Source organism: Artemia sp. Qi Xiang Cuo, chromosome 11 (genome assembly GCF_049724085.1).
Source record: "Artemia sp. Qi Xiang Cuo chromosome 11, ASM4972408v1, whole genome shotgun sequence".
Taxonomy (NCBI): domain Eukaryota; kingdom Metazoa; phylum Arthropoda; class Branchiopoda; order Anostraca; family Artemiidae; genus Artemia; species Artemia sp. Qi Xiang Cuo.
Window position 1 is genome coordinate 58313655 of NC_142804.1, and position 16331 is coordinate 58329985.

Consider the following 16331-nt stretch of genomic DNA (forward strand, 5'->3'; position numbering starts at 1 on the left):
TGAACAACAAGAAAAATCAATTTTTTCCGTTTGTAGAGGTGATGGTTCCGTATTCCAGAACTATCATATTCCGGATCCTTCCGTATTTTTTATTTTCCGTTTTTTAGAGGGTTATGTTTCTTAATATTTTGTATATAACGTCTCATTTATCCTTACTTTGATATGAAACGGCATAAACATAATTTACGGTTCTTTTGGTGATGGTCTGACGCGTGGAGGGTATTCAAACTTGATGCTATAGATTTTTTTTTTTTTTATAAACTTATTTGGTTATGATGGAAAATTAAAACCGTTAAGATTTATTATTAATTTTATTTTTCAGCTTAAAGAAACTGTGGCTCGAAAATTCAATCAAGAGATTGATAGAACGGTCTTAGCGTATCCAAAAAAATGGATGGAAATTGGAGATGTAGTCGAGGTAATGGACAAAGAAGTTCTAGAGAAAGCATCCGAGGTTACGTTCAAGGGAGATGAGTTTGAGTCCTTATCCCTTAAGTGGGAATGAGCCCTTGTGGGTCGTTAACTTTAAGAAAGGGTTAGCAGCACAACTGCAGTTACAAATCAGTGGTGGCAAAGGATCTAAAGGTGCGTTTGAGAGACTACAACTTGAAGAAAAAACTACTTTTCCAGTTATGGAGGTACGACGACTTTCATTTATTTTACTATTTTTACCTGGGGTGCCAAATAGAGGAGGGGCGAGAAAGGGATAGTTCCCCTCCCCATATGAGCTTACAACTGAACCTTTTTGTATCTTTATTTTTTTAAATCGAAAAATACCCCCGCCCTCGAGTTTGAAACATATATTACTTCATCTCCATAAAAAATTTAAACAAAATAAATCCCCCCCTTTCTCGCATGCGCTTCACTTGATACCTCTGATCTAAACATGCTTCATATGATCTATAATATTTAAGATTTTGTTTTATAATTCATGATTTGATTGCTTTATTTTTAAATTAATAATATGTTTTAAGATTAGATTAGTTATGTATATTTTAAGATCTAGTTTTGGTATTTATTAGTTAGTTTTGGTATTCATTAGTTAGTAGCCTATCCAATTTTAGTCATTATAATATTATTTATTTTATTGTAATTTTTATTCTTTTACCATGACTTATTTGTTGCGTGAATCGTAGTATTAGTAAAAACTATTTTTGATAGAGTCAGTTTCGATTTTTTCAGTGTTCTAAGACATTTTTGGACTAATTTCATTGTGATGTCATTCTACTAAAAAAAAAAAAAAAAAAAAAAAAAAAAAAAGCCAGGAAATACGAAATTTTTTTTCTCAGTTGGCAGCTTCAAAGTCTTTCGGTAGCATATGTTTTTTCTCCTTCTGTTATTTTCATTTTTTTGCCGTTACGATTCTTTTGAGTTATTTCGACAAGAAAAACTGTATAAATTGCACTACCTTTCGGTAATAGCCCACAATAAAAATGAATAATTATTGATAACAAAATATATTAATAGTATAAACATATGTTTACATATTAAATAATACAAATTTTTATTAAATTTCAAAATACTGCTGGTGTATATTTTGAATATTTGATATATTTAACACTAAATACATTTTAACAACTCTAATCTCAGACCTCAAATAAGTGGCAAAATTTTAGTGTAGGTAATTAATATGTTCATAGATGATAAATAACATAAGACAAACATTGGCAATAATTCCAATAATGCCAAATAGTCTTTTAACGTAGGAAAACAGACTTGAACATTCATTATATCGATACTTACAATGAAGCAAGGACCTCTGAAAAGAAAAGAGGTAAAGAAAAATAGAACAAACTAGGCACTACAAAAATGAGACCCTAAACTCTAATATCGGATGCCAAATAAGCGTCAAATATGCTGCCAATTTTATCTATCTTCAGTAAGTGAGTTAAATGTTCATAGACGATAAGTCATACAAATTAAATATTGGAAAACTTAAAATGCAAAGTCGCCTACAGCCTTATATTCACACCTAAAATGAAGCTAGGAGAAAAAATGAAACATTTGTTAATGTTTAAACACTGGAGCGATGTATAAGCAAATATTACCAACCATATTAAACACTGAGAAAACCTTAAATGCAAAGTAGTCAGAACCTTATATCCACGCTTAAATTGAAGTAAGGGGAAAAATAAACATTTGTTAATCTTTAAACAATGGAACGGTGTTTTAAACATTAACAGCCACAGTAAACACTGGAAAACTTTAAATGCAAATTAGTCTACAACCTCATATCCAAGGCCGTACCCAGTATTTTTTGGCGGGGGTTTTAATAAAAAAAAATTTCGGGGTTGGATTTTACTCAAAAAACTCTAAAAACGCATACAAAATTTGTTTATATCCATTTTTGTTATGTTTTTTTACGAGTCAGACAAACATTTCGGGGGAAGGGGGTCAACCCTAACCCGTCTGGGTACGGCCTTGCTTATATCCAAACTTAAAACCATGCTAGGGAGAAAACAATGAGACATTTTTCAGTCTTTAAACACCGGAACGATGCTTAAAAACACATTAACAACCACACTAAACACTTGAAAAACCTTAAATACGAAGTAGTCTACAATCCTATAGGCTATCCACACTGAAAATGAAGCTAGTGAGCAAAAGATAAAACATTTGTTAATGTTTAAACACTTGAACAATTTTTGAATACACATAAAACACCGGAAACCCCTCAAATGCTAAGCAGTCTACAACCTTATATAGACGCTTAAAAGGAAGCTAAGGGGAAAAACTAAACATTTGTTAATCTTTAAACAATAGAACGATATTTAAACACCCATTAACAGGCAAATTAAACACTGAAAAAACCTTCAATAAAAATTTGCTGTTATCCTTATACCCACGCTTAAAATGAAGTAAGGGAGTAAAAATTAAGACAGGTGAAAAAAACTAACGATGGACTGTGTAATTAGACCCTTTACTCCGTTACTGGCTCTCCAATAAGTGTACAGTTTGGCCACTTTTTAGCGGTTGTAATTAAGCTTGTAATAAGAGTCCTGGATTATAAATTGCTGAATATAAACACTAGTTATAACCCCATAATGTTAAAGAGTCTGTGACATGGGAAAACGGCTTTCACATTCAGCTATTAAGTTATATCCACTCTTAAAGTGGAATGGGGGAACAAAAAATAAACAGGTGAAAAAACTAACGACGGACTCCAGAATGAGATGGTTAACTCGAATATTGGGTCCCATATATGTGCAATTATTGTGGCGATTTTTTAATCAAATATAATCAATTAAGTATTATGATCATGGACTGTAAATCACAGAATATAAACACTGGTTATAATCCATATAATGTTAAGCAGTTTTTAATGTGGGGAAACACGCTTGTACATTCATCTGCTAAGTTATATCCCCACTTAAAATGGAACAAGAGAATAAAAACATAGCATGTTAAAAAACTAACGACGGACCCCAAAACAAGATGCTTAACTATAATATTGTGTCTGAAATATGTGCAATAGCCGTGGCCGCTTTTTATCAATTATAATCAATTAGACATTATAATTATTGACGGTAAATCACAGAATATAAACACTGGTTATAATCTATATAATGTTAAACAGTCTTTGATGTGGGGAAACACCCTTGTACCCTTTTACCCGATTCTGTTATGAAAAGCAAGTCTCTGTATACAATATGTGTCTTTTAAAGCTCAACTATCCTTGGTCTTCAATGCTATTACAGTGATTTTTGGAAGTGTTTGATGTACTTTGTATTTGTTTGTGTTTAGTTGTATTTTTTTATGTTCTGTCTTTCGTTTTTTTTGCTATGACTGGTTTTCAAATAAATTATAATAATAATTATCATATCTACAAATAAAAATGAAGCAAGAGAAGAAAAACGAAATAAGAGGGAGAACGAGGCTAAACTACCAATGCCTGAATTGTTAGTCAAGCATATCATAAAAATAATTTTGCACTTTATCATTTCGTTTAATATCAAATTCCAAGTCCCTATGTTTGCTTACTTAAAATATCAGTTTTTTTATGCTAAGTAAATTGTTTAGCGGTTCAAAATATAAAATGCTTTCCGTTTTTGTACCCCAAAGAGTTATAAACAAAATTGTAAGAGGCGGAAGTCACAGCTTAACTGTGGTAATTCGAGAGGTGGCGCGTGGAAATTTTGTCTGTGATATTTGTGGCTCACTTTATTAAACGTATAATATTCAGTCGATAAGGTCAGTGGGCTCTCATATAATAATCACAGGTTTGTATTTTTCCGCTAAACCCGTTATATTTCCTTTTCTAAATAAAAATTGGAATTCGGAGCTTTTAATGTCACATTAGGGTTTTGTCGGCCGGCAAAATCTTTCTTGAGCAAAAAACTATTCGTCAAGGAATAAATAAAAAAATCAAAACAACTTGATCAGTTTCTTCACTCTCCTTTTAAAAATATGTTGTGCATTTTGACTTACCATATTTTGACTTGCCGCAGCCAAGCTACTATATGACTAGACGAATCAGAAAGATCTGACCCTTAGGAGAGGCCGGTCAGAGAATTCGTTTAAATGTAGGAAATTAAAATACAAAAAACTACATTTTTACACCCTTGTAGAATTCAATTATTACAGACCAGTTTCATGTTGGGAAGGGGTATAATCATCTTTCTTCAGCTTCTGTGTATGGGGGGCTGTATATATCTAACAGATTGATATCATACTATGCAGACATTTTTTTTTCTCCCTTTTTTAAGCTCATTCAACACACCCCAACCATTAAGGCTGTGTTTTTAAACTTCACTTTTTTTTTGTTTTACGACAATTTCTATTCTTCCCTCAATTTTATTCCTCCTCCTTCCCCAAAAACATTCTACTATGATGACAAACAAATATGTGTAGTACATGTACCTACCATATACCTACCATAGTCAATTGGATCTAAGTCTATATTAATTTACCTTATTACGTATTCTTTTGCAGAACTCTATAACTGGTGAATGTGAAGTTTGGTACGAACTTTCTGAGATGCCAGAAGAACGGGTTAAGTCACAGCCATTCCTTGTCCCTTCCCCGGAATTCTGCAAGGAAGGTGTGTTCTATGAGATAATAAAGACCGTTAATTTTGACAAATGTATCAAGTCATCAATTATGTCGAACACTTCGCCTTTTGCTTGGAAATGTGTTCCCGGGGTGAATAAATGTGGCACATCTAAAATGGTAGGTTTGAATTTATTATTTATTTAAAGCGTATGTAGTAACCTAATTGTGTATCTATGGGTATTCCGTGCTTCTACTATCCTGGAATTTTTAGGGGCTTTGCCAAATTACCCCAAAAGAAAAATGGGTTTTCCAAAGTTTCCCAAAAAAGTTACCGTTAACGCAAATTAGGGAGTCATTTTTTCTGCTAACATTCGCACATTTATGAACGTTAATTGTTGGGGAATTTTGGAGAACGCAGTTTTCTTTTCAGGAATTTCAGGAAACAAAAATGAAGTACGATAGTTGAAGCACCGTTTGTGCTGCAGATGATGGAATTTGTTAGAGGGGGGGGGTAACAAGCACAAAAATATAATCAACAAGCTACAGAAATTCCATACACTTTTTTTTCGGAGAGGAAAAGAAGGAGGAAGGGTCGAGACCCGAAAATTTTCTTTGAACAATAAAATTGAATTTTGTGTACTTCACTGTGTATTCTTGATGATTTCCATTTTTTGAGGATTTTTTAAGTTATTTTTTAGTGGGTGGGGGTGAGGGAGGTCCTCCTATATGCTTGTGTGTAAATAATTTTGTAAACCTGTCCTGAAAGCTGAAACGATTTTTGAATAGAAAGGGATTTCCTCCATTGCACTGAATATGAGCTAAATACAACTTTTTTATTTTATATCTTTCCGAAAAATTGTGAAAGTTCCTTTCTTAAACTACCCCTTTTGTAATTAAAATAAAAATGGAAAAAAATCTTTTAGCATTGTTCAGGATCTAGTCTTGAATGTGATGTGAGATTTTATTTTGTTTCACTATCTCAATTTCACTCTTATTTTTTTCTCCACTTTTATTCAATTCATCCAATTTTTTGTGTCAAACTCATTTTATCTTCACTTTTTCTTGGTTTATGACGAAGGTCAATGGGAATTCGAAACAATCTACGAAGTTTTATTCGGTCTTTAGTAGCTCGTCTGAGATCGTTGATCAAACAGTTCGTGGTAACGAACTGTAAGTAAGGAGCGACCCGGCTCAATGGTAACCGAAACTGTAGAAAACGGAATTTTGATACCAATAGATACATCAAAAGAATCAAATTTTAGTGCTGATTTCAAATATATAAGTTTCATCAAGTTTAGTTCTACCTATCAAAAGTTACGCGCCTAAAAAAAAATTGGCTGATTTTCAAAAAAAGGGGGAAAGACCCCCCTAAAAGTTATAGAACCTTAATGAAAATCACACCATCATATTCAGCGTATCAGAGAACCCTACTGCGGATGTTTCAAGCTCCTATCTACAAAAATGTGGAATTTTGCATTTTTGCCAGAAGAAAGATCACGGATGCGTTTTTTTTGTTGTTTTTTTTCCAGGGGTGATCGTATTGACCCAGTGGTCCTAGAATATCGTGGGAGGGCTCATTCAAACGGAAATTACAAGCTCTATTGCCCTTTTTAAGTGACCAAAAAAATAGAGGGCAACTAGGCCCCCTCCCACGCTCATTTTTTCCCCAAAATCACCCAATCAAAATTTTGATATAGCCATTTTGTTCAGCATGGTCGAAAATATGATAACTATGTCTTTTAGGATGACTTAATCCCCCGAAGTCCCCGGGGGGAGGGCTGAAAGTTATGAACTTCAACCAATTTTAACATATAGTACTGGTTATTGGGAAGTATACAGACGTTTTCAGAGGGGATTTTTTCTGGTCGTGTGGGGGGGAGTGGGTCGGGGATTATGTGGGAGGATCTTACCATGAAGGAAGTTTTCATGGGAGAACAGACATTGTTATGAAAGAGGCACCGGATTTCCCTGCATTATATAAATAAAAATCAGAAATTATATATAAAAAAAACGTTTTTTAACTGAAAGTAAGGAGCAACATCAAAACTTAAAACGACAGAAAACAGTATGTATATGATTGGATTCATCCCCTAGTCAATACCTCGCTCTTTAAGCCAAAGATTATTTAGTACTTTCATAAGAGCTATTTATTCTAATTAACGGCATTTGTGATTAAGGGGTCATTTTTAAAGAATTGGAACAAAATTTGAACTTTAGCTTAAAGAGCAAGGTATTGACTAGGGAGTGAACCCTCTAATATACGTATTAAAAATCTAAGAATATAGAGGTTCGTTACGTAAGTTAATTCGTAAGTTACGTATATTTATTACTAATAAAAACGTTCGTAAATAAAATTAAACAGGTTTCGAGAAAGCCATTTAACCAATAAAAGTAAAATTAATATTCAATTATTTTTTTTTATTATTCATGTACGGTGAGTCAAAATCAAAACCTGCATTAATTCAAAATCTTTCCAAAATTAAATAAAAAAACAAGTTTTTTCAATTGAAAGTAAGGAGCGACGTTACAACTTAAAACGAACAGAAATTATTCGGTATATGAAAAATGCTGTCCTCTCCTCAACGCCTCGCTCTTTACGCTAAAGTTTTACTTTGTCACAACTCAATTTTTTTTAAACAATGAAATTACATTGTCATACGCATTGTCAGTTTAATATACATACGCTTATATTTCTTAAAGTTTTAAAAATGAAAAAATTTAGAAGAATGTTTTAGTAAAGCACAAATTATATTCTGGCTTTTAGAAAGCATATGGGTTTAAAACCCTACTCATATTAATTTCTGCTTGTTTTGAGTTTGATTCTGTTATTTATTTTAATTTCTGTGTGTTTTGGGTTTCATTTATTGGTAGTTGTATGCTTGGTAGATTATTTTATTCTTTTTTTGTTCATTTTTGGTTTAATTGAGCTCTTTATTATTTTTTAAAAATTTTATTTTATGGAAAGGGTTTTTTTAAAATTAATTTCTGTTTGTTTTATATTGACATAGTTTTTTTCATGGAAAAAGACTGAGCCTCTTCTAAAATTTAACAACCATTCCTTCCATAAAAACTTTGAATACCCCCTGAGCATAACTTACAGCCATTGCCCCTAATTTCTAGGGTTTGTTTCAACCACAAAAACCTTGTTATATGATATTTAGACTATTTCCAATACAATGGTCATCTCAAAATTTCTATTAGATACATTTCGGGACAATATGAGGTGTGTGTGTGGAGGGGGAAGGCTAGCTGCCCTCCCATCACTTTGACTCTGAAAAGAGCACTAGAGCGTCAGATTACCAATCTAATGAGCCCCCTCCGAAGTTTATATAACTATGGTTTCTGTATAAACCGTATATGCCCCCAGGGCATAGCTTACAACCCTTGACCTCAGGTCTGGGGGGATTTGTTATCCCCAGCGACATAATTTCCAGACCCTTCATAAGCTTTGAACAAAATGGGTATCTCAAATTTTGATTGGAAGTGTTTGGGGAAATAATGGGCGTGGAAGAGGTGATCAGTGATCAGAGGGCATTTGCCCTCTGATATCTCAGATTTGCCTAGAAATGGCTCGTGGATCGCCATATTGCGTTGCACTCTTCCGTCCACAATTTCTGGAAATCAGAGATTACTCTGATTACTTTCCATCTCATTTTCCAATGGAATGAGCCCTTTTAAAATTTTACAACAACGCTTTTTTTATAAAAACCTTATATGCCCCCATGGTATAACTTACAACCTTAGCCCTAGGGACTGTGGGGGGGGTTTATACTCAAAGACATAATTTCCAGACCTTTCAACTACTTTCAACAAAATGGATATATCAAAATGTTGATCGGAAGTGTTTTTGGGAAATTTTGGGCGTATGGTGTGGGGGGGGGGGGGTGGGTTTCGCCCTCTGATCGCTTTTGACAAAATTTTCTAAATTTGGTTGAATGTGTTCGGGGAAATGATGGTCGTGAGAGGGGGGTTAGTTGCCCTCCAATTACTTTTGACTATTAAAAAAGGCACTAGCCCTTTCAATTTCTAATTGCATGAGCCCTTTTTAAAGTTTCTGCGACAACGCTTTTTATAAAAACCTTATAAGCTCCCAGTGCATAGCTTACAACCCTTACCTTGAGGGTTGTGGGGGGTTGTCATGCTCAAAGACCTAATTTCCAGACCTTTGAACTACGTTGAACAAAATGGTTATCTCAAAATTTTGATTGGAGGTATTTGGCGAAATAGTGGGCCTGAGAGGGGGTTCTTTGCCCTTCAATCACGTTCGACTATTACAAAGGGCACTATCCCTTTCAGTTTCCAATCGAATGGGCCCTCTTTGAAGTTTCTACAACAACGCTTTCTATAAAAACCTTATATGCCCCAGGGCATAACTTACAACCCTTCCCCTGAGGGCTGGGGGGGGGGGGGGTTGTCATCCTCAAAAGACATAATTTCTAGAACTTTCAACTACGTTGAAAAAGATAGCTATCTCAAAATTTTGGATTGGATGTGTTTGGGGAAATGGCGGCTGTGAGAGGGGGTTAGTTGCCCTCCAATTACTTTCTACTATTAAAAAGGACACTAGCCCTTTCAATTTCCAATCGAATGAGCCCTTTTTGAAGTTTCCGCGACAACCGTTTCTATAAGAAACTTAAATACCCCCAGGGCATAGCTTACAACCCTAGCCCTTAGGGCTGTGGGGGGTCATCCTCAAAGAACTCATTTCCAGAATTTTCAACTACGTTAAACAAAATGGCTATCTCAAAATTTTGGATTGGATGTGTTTTGGGAAATGGTGGTTGTGGGAGGGGGGTTTGTTGCCCTCCTATTACTTTCTACTATTAAAAAGGGGCAGTAGCGCTTTCAGTTTCCAATTGAACGAGCTCTTTTTGAATTCTGGACGACAACACTATCTATAATAACCTTATATGACCCCACGGCATAACTTACAACCCTTGCCCTGAGGGTTGTGGGGGAGTGTCCTCCTCAAAGATATATTTTCCAAACCTTTCAACTACGTTGAACAAAATGGCTATCTCAAAATTTTGAATAGATGTGATTGGGGAAAAGTGGGCGTGGAAGGGGTGTTAGTCGCTTCCAATCACTTTTGGCTATTAAAAAGGGCACAAACACTTCCAATTTCCAATCCAATGAGCTCTTTTCGAAGTTTCTAAGACAACTCCTTCGATACGAAGTAACCTGGTCTAATCAAAGAAACAAATAAATAATACATTGTGCCAGCATAGTTCTTTACTTAGGCAGAGCTATTGCGCTGCCTATGATGAGATAACATAATCTAAGATAGTTTCATAAAGTTTCATGTTTTATATTCGTATATTTGTTTTCTATTTTTGCGCATAGATTTATTACCTGAATGGATATCAGATGATATAAAAAAATGCGAGCGATGAAGCGGCCACCTGTAGTCTAACTAAAATGGTGGTAACCAACAGCATGACAGGGAGACAAACCTAAATAGCCAATTTTGACTACTTCAAACATCTTAGTAAACATGCTGTCTTTAATTTGTTGATACACAAATAGATCTGTGTCTTTGCAGCGCTCACTGACTGTCCATCACCATCATTATGTTATCCATTACTGATGTAAATGCACATACCTGTCAGTGCGATATTAGATGAGATATTTTAAAGTAGCTTCATAATGTTCAGTTTTAATACTTATAAATCGTATGTATACTTATAATTAGTATAACAAGAATAATTATTATAATTAGCAAAATTAGGTAATTACCATAATTAATAATTAATACTTATAATGTTGTCCAATTTTACAGCGCTCACTAACCGTTCGAACAACTGGTTGTGGATCCAGCAGAGGTGATTTCATTGTGCAACATCAGGGAACCATTGACGTAGAGACTGTGAAACCGTTTGGTTCTGACACTGAGCCTATTGAAGCTATGAACTATATTACCATTAACCTTGAATCGGTTGAGCACCAGAAGAGTCTATCTGAACCAAGAGGTGAAAAAGTCTACTCTCTGATGTATGCCCATTCTAAGGAACAGATTAACGGAGGTAATTTTAAATTGTTTATATGCAGTAGAGTTGTATCTGTGTTTATGGGTAAAAATACTTAGAGTATTTTAGATTTAAACACTGATACAACATTACATTATCTCAATAAATACAGTTAAATATTATCCCTCTGTTAGGTCTAGGAAAATTGTATCATGGATTATTCATGTATAAGTGTTATTCCTAGTTAGTTCCTAAGCGTTACCTAAAGTTATTTGTTTCTTGTGATGAAATACACAATTATCTAACAGGCTATACTAATAATGTAGGGACACTTCAAGTTCTTAGAACTAGATCTTTGTTTTAAATACGTTAAATTGGGCTGAATTTTTTGAACATTTTGCCTGAATTTTTGAAAAAGTTGGCGAATGTGGGTGATTCCTGTAGAAATCTTAAGACAATATTTCTCCGGTTGTATGATTTTTGAATTTAGTTAAATTGGTTCTCATTTGCTCTCAAGTTCCCCCCCCCCAAAAAAAAATAAAAGAAAAAGAAATTTTTAATTTTTTTATGGAAACAGGAATTTTTGAGAGTGTTGATGAGTAGAATGACTTGCTGTTAAGGAGGGATATTGCAACCAGGAGCCATGCAGGTGCAGAATTTTTATTCTCTTTCTTTCTTTTCTTTTTTTCTTTTTTAAATTGTATTCCTATGTTGAAGGGGTTACTCCAAGGATATAAAAGCTTAAGGATTGTTAAGTGTTTCATTGTATTGCTTTTTTTTTTTTTTAATAAACCTCATATGTAAATAGGTAAAATAAATTTTGTGACAGTTTTTTATTTTGAATGGGAATTTGTATTTTTCAACCCACTGAAAAACTTTTTGTGAAATATATTTAGTTTAGTGACATACAAATGGAAAATTTTGTGGAAATTTTATGGGACATCGGAGTCATTAATCTTCTTATTTTGAATAATCTTTGTTTTCTGGTTAAATAGCTCAAAGATACTGTGGAACGTGAAGATAGAAAAATAATAGTAAATAATTATTCATACACTATTTATTCATGTGGTGAGGTGCGTTATTCCAAATCAATGAATGACTGAAAACCTTACCCCAGTAGACATTTTGCTTTTTAAAATCATTTTTGCAAGTTTTATTGGAAACAAATTTCTATGGAAACGCCCAGTGTTCGTATTCTTAGTTAGACCTTATTTTCATATACTTTAATTAGTATTTTCAAGTTTTTCCTTATTGCCTTTTCCATGAATTTTCATTTTAGCCACTATTTTGAGAATAAAATAATAACGTTAAGATATAATATAAATATTCTAGTGAAGCTGAATTAAAATTAAGAAAATTACTTCACTTTTGTAAGGTTACTCTTTCAGAGATTCGTTAATAATTTGTAAATGATATTACAATTATCTATTTTTGTCTTGAAATTGTCATTAATTTTAACTATAAAGTTGAATTTGTGGGAAGGCCCAACTCTGTGAAAATTCTTCATAGAACATTTATTCATGTAGATGAAGATGTTTAGTTTCCAACTGAAAGGATAGCTGAAAGCCTTACCCATTTGAAATTTCTTAACCGGGATAAGAAAAAACGAAAGCGTAAAAAAAGAAGAGTAGAAACGAAAAACAAAAAAAGAACCGCCTAGTTGTTTTGTACATGTAAGAAAAAGTGCATATATTTTCAAGTTTTTCTTCGTGCCTTTTCCATAAGTTCTCATTTTAGCCACTATTTTGAGAAGAAAACAATAACGTTAAGATATAATATAAATATATATTATATCTTTTAGAAATTCATTAAAAGGTTACTCTTTTAGAAATTCATTAATAGTTTTAAATTATGTTATAATTATCTTTTTTGTCTTGAAATTGTCATTAATTTTAACTATAAAGTTGAATTTGTGGGATGGCGCACGTCTGCAAAATTCTTCATTGAATACTTGTTCATGATGACGAAGCAGTTTAGTTATCAACTGAAAGGATAGCTGAAAATCTTACCAATTTGAATTTCTTAACCGGAATAAAAGTGATAGAGTAAAAAAAGAGTAAAAAAAGAGTAAAAAAAAGAGTAAAAAAAAGAGTAAAAAAAGAAGCAGTTAATTGTTCTTAAACATTTAAGAAAAATCGCATATTTTATAACATGACCAAAAAGTTTTCCATTTGGAAACTCATATCTTACAATCTAAGAAGTAGAGGATCAATAAAAATGACCCCATTGCAACTACTATGGTAATTGTAAGGGTTAAGTTTAGTTCAGAAATCAATTTTGTCAAATTAATCTTTTTATATAAGATCAAAAAAAGAAAAAAAAACAATGTTTACAAACTAATGCAAACCTATGGCTTGCATAACTTAATGCATAGTCTGCCGCACCCTATTCACTATAAAGGGAAAAAGAAATTTAAGTTTTCTGTAATCTGTTTGTAGTGCACACCAAATAATTACATAAGAAGGTACTATCCCATTATGCAGGCCTCTCTAAAAAGTCAAGTTTTATTATTGCTAATGAAATAAAATAGGATGAATATATAGCCTAATAGTTTAGAAAGAAATTTGGGCTATATATTTGCACATTGGGGGGGAGTAAAGCATTGCATATACTAAATTCATGACCTTACCTAATCTAACCTAGGTACCTTCTCCCCCCCTTAAACCCCAAAATACCACAGTTTAATATCGTATACGCAATGAAAAACCTTGCTATCATTTCCTGCTCTATAATAGTTAAGACGTCAAAAACGGGCTTTATCATTGCCTATTCTATAGTGATTGACCCAAGAGGCCCGCGTAATGGGATAGTACCCATAAAAAGTACCCTATATGCTGCTGGTCCGTAAATATAAATGTACGAGCAGAGTCTCCTAAAAAAATTAGTGCATCCCAAGGAAAATTGTTTCTTCCTCCCTCCGTTGGTAATCTACAAAGATTATTGGGCTAATATTACTTTTCAGTGACTGTAAATGCCTATACAAGTTAATATTTCTTATACGTAGAAGAAAGCAAAAATATGCAGAAAAAAGGTAAAATATTTTTATTTTCATAAGATATTCTTAGCGCCAGATATATTTGACATTACTAATATGCTTCTATTTTATAAAGATGAGTGCATAAACAAAGTTTCTTCAAATATATCTGCCTTCCCCCCCCCCCCCCCGACTAAAGGCCCAAAAACTGAAATACTAGCCAGAACAAATAGTGATCAGTATTCCCGTCTGAAAGACTACCTAACAGGATTGTGCATAGCATCCACAAACAATAAGCAATATATTTGACCTATAAAGATAAAGATCTTTCCTGATTCATACCTTGAATAAAGAGTTTTGGGTGCAGATATTTTTAAAACTGTATAATTACTCTCCTGCCATCTAGATATTGCAAGAGACAACACTGGAACCCTCTCCCGCTGATATTATCGACCAATCAGTTTCCGAAATTTTTAGCACGATCTCCTACAAGTTTGTAACGATAGCTTGGAATTGTACCCCATTTTTACTTAAATTTTAAGTTTGGTTTATAAAATAGAGTCACTAAATATCTCACCCCCTTCCCATTAACCAAAACACTAGCCAGGGATGCGTCTAGCTGCTGGTGGGGCATCTTTACAAGCACATTTTATTCCATATAGCTAAAGATCAGCTATTCTGATCGTTTTTTTTTTGAAAAAATTTAACTGAGTTCATTATAAAAAAAAATCAATTAGCAAGACTGAATATGGTTCGTCATTAAAGGTGGTACACGTTAATCTTGTCAACAAAACTGAAACTGAGAGAATCGTGCTTGTGAACGGAACAATTAACTTAAAAAACAATTTATTCCTTAAGAGGAATAATTTATTCTAAATGTTATTATTTTTCTTTAGGTCCAATGAATCAGCCCAAGCTTAAAGACCCAATTGTTCGCCGTCATCCTTCGGACAGAATATTAGTAAAAGAAATTCGTCGTCTAATGGTTGAAGTAATACGTGATCTTGAATCAACTGAATTTCTTTTAACCCCCGAAAAAATGGGTATTAGTACCAAAATTGCGATGATACGCAAGGCAGCGTCGTTCTTACCATATCAAGAATTGAAGTCTGTGCTTCAGAAGGAACTTTCGATGGAGGAAGAAACTACCCAACAGTGAGTGTTTATCAGTTATGTTTGACTCTTCTCTGAGCCTTGTCTTACTTTATATAATGGCAAGAGTCTATAACTTCTAGCCAATCAGGTGAGGGTATATAGTGATAGCTGAATATAGTGCTATTCCTCATTTCATTTACAATTGGAGTCAGCTGGTTTCCCGTTACCAAACGAGAGTATTTATTTTTTGTGTATGCCTGAAGGCAAGCGAGTATTTCTCCTTATAGATATTGCAAACAGACAGTAATTTTAGTTAAAACGTGATGATTTATATCTACAGTTTGACAAGCATAACCTGTTGTCTCTCACGGCTTGGGAATTGAGTTAAAACTCTCAGGAAAGGTTTTTTTGGGGAAGGGGTAAAGGGAACTATGAATTTGTGTCTAGAGCAAGGGAGTAAATTATTTTTTAACTGATCCTCATAAAAGAGTGCACGCTAGATTTTTTTTTCCTTTTTATGGCTAGTTTCCCTATAAAGTATCATAGGCTATCTAGAGCAAGGGAGTAAAGTATTTTTTAACCGATCCTCATAAAAGAGTGCACGCTAGATTTTTTTCATTTTTATGGCTAGTTTCCCTATAAAATATCATAGGCTGCGGTCTAGGAGGTTACAAGGCTGAGGGTCCTAGTTAATTTTAATGCAAATAATTTTTTGGAGAAGTAACAATTAGGCTAATAATTCAGTAGCTGTAAAAATATATTAATCCCCGTGTTTACTATGTGCAAAAAGCCTAACAGATAATTTTAACCAACTAATTATTTTGAAAGGGTTTTATCGTCTTAAGGATAAAGGCCAATATATAAAAGTCATATAATACTAACTACTAATAACTACTAATAGTCAATAGTCATATGACTTATAGTCATAACTACTAATAACTCACTGCAGCACCAAGCGGCTCAAACACAGCTACACCAACACAGCTACACACGATCCCCCTCCATCCCAACCTATTCAACGTATTACACCTCCCAGGAAGGTCTGATTTCCCTTAAATCTGTCCTTACGACATCCTGCCACCCCAACTGGGAGAGACCTCTTTTCGTTTGGCCCTAGATGGCCTTCTTTTTGTATTTTAACAATTTCCATATGCTCTTAGCTTTTGATGGGTAAACTGATCATTTTTGGATATTCAGGAAAGTCATACATGCCAAAGAAAGGTCATAAAAGAGGCATACAGGCCTGCAAATGTTGATTTTGGTTTTAAATATTCATGCTTTCACCTATATAATCAATTGTTGGC

At 33.7% G+C, this 16331-nt stretch overlaps 1 protein-coding gene across 1 annotated transcript in view; it reads left to right on the forward strand.

The window, feature by feature from the left end:
• Positions 1-328: 328 nt before the first annotated feature.
• Positions 329-16331, forward strand: part of LOC148947173 (vitellogenin-like) — a 117366-nt gene continuing 101363 nt past the window's right edge. The window contains exons 1-4 of the mRNA XM_089096914.1: positions 329-638; positions 4933-5169; positions 10772-11015; positions 14829-15087. Of these exons, the coding sequence (XP_088953040.1) occupies positions 471-638; positions 4933-5169; positions 10772-11015; positions 14829-15087 (908 nt within the window). The 5' untranslated portion in view covers positions 329-470. The remainder of the gene's footprint in view (positions 639-4932; positions 5170-10771; positions 11016-14828; positions 15088-16331) is intronic.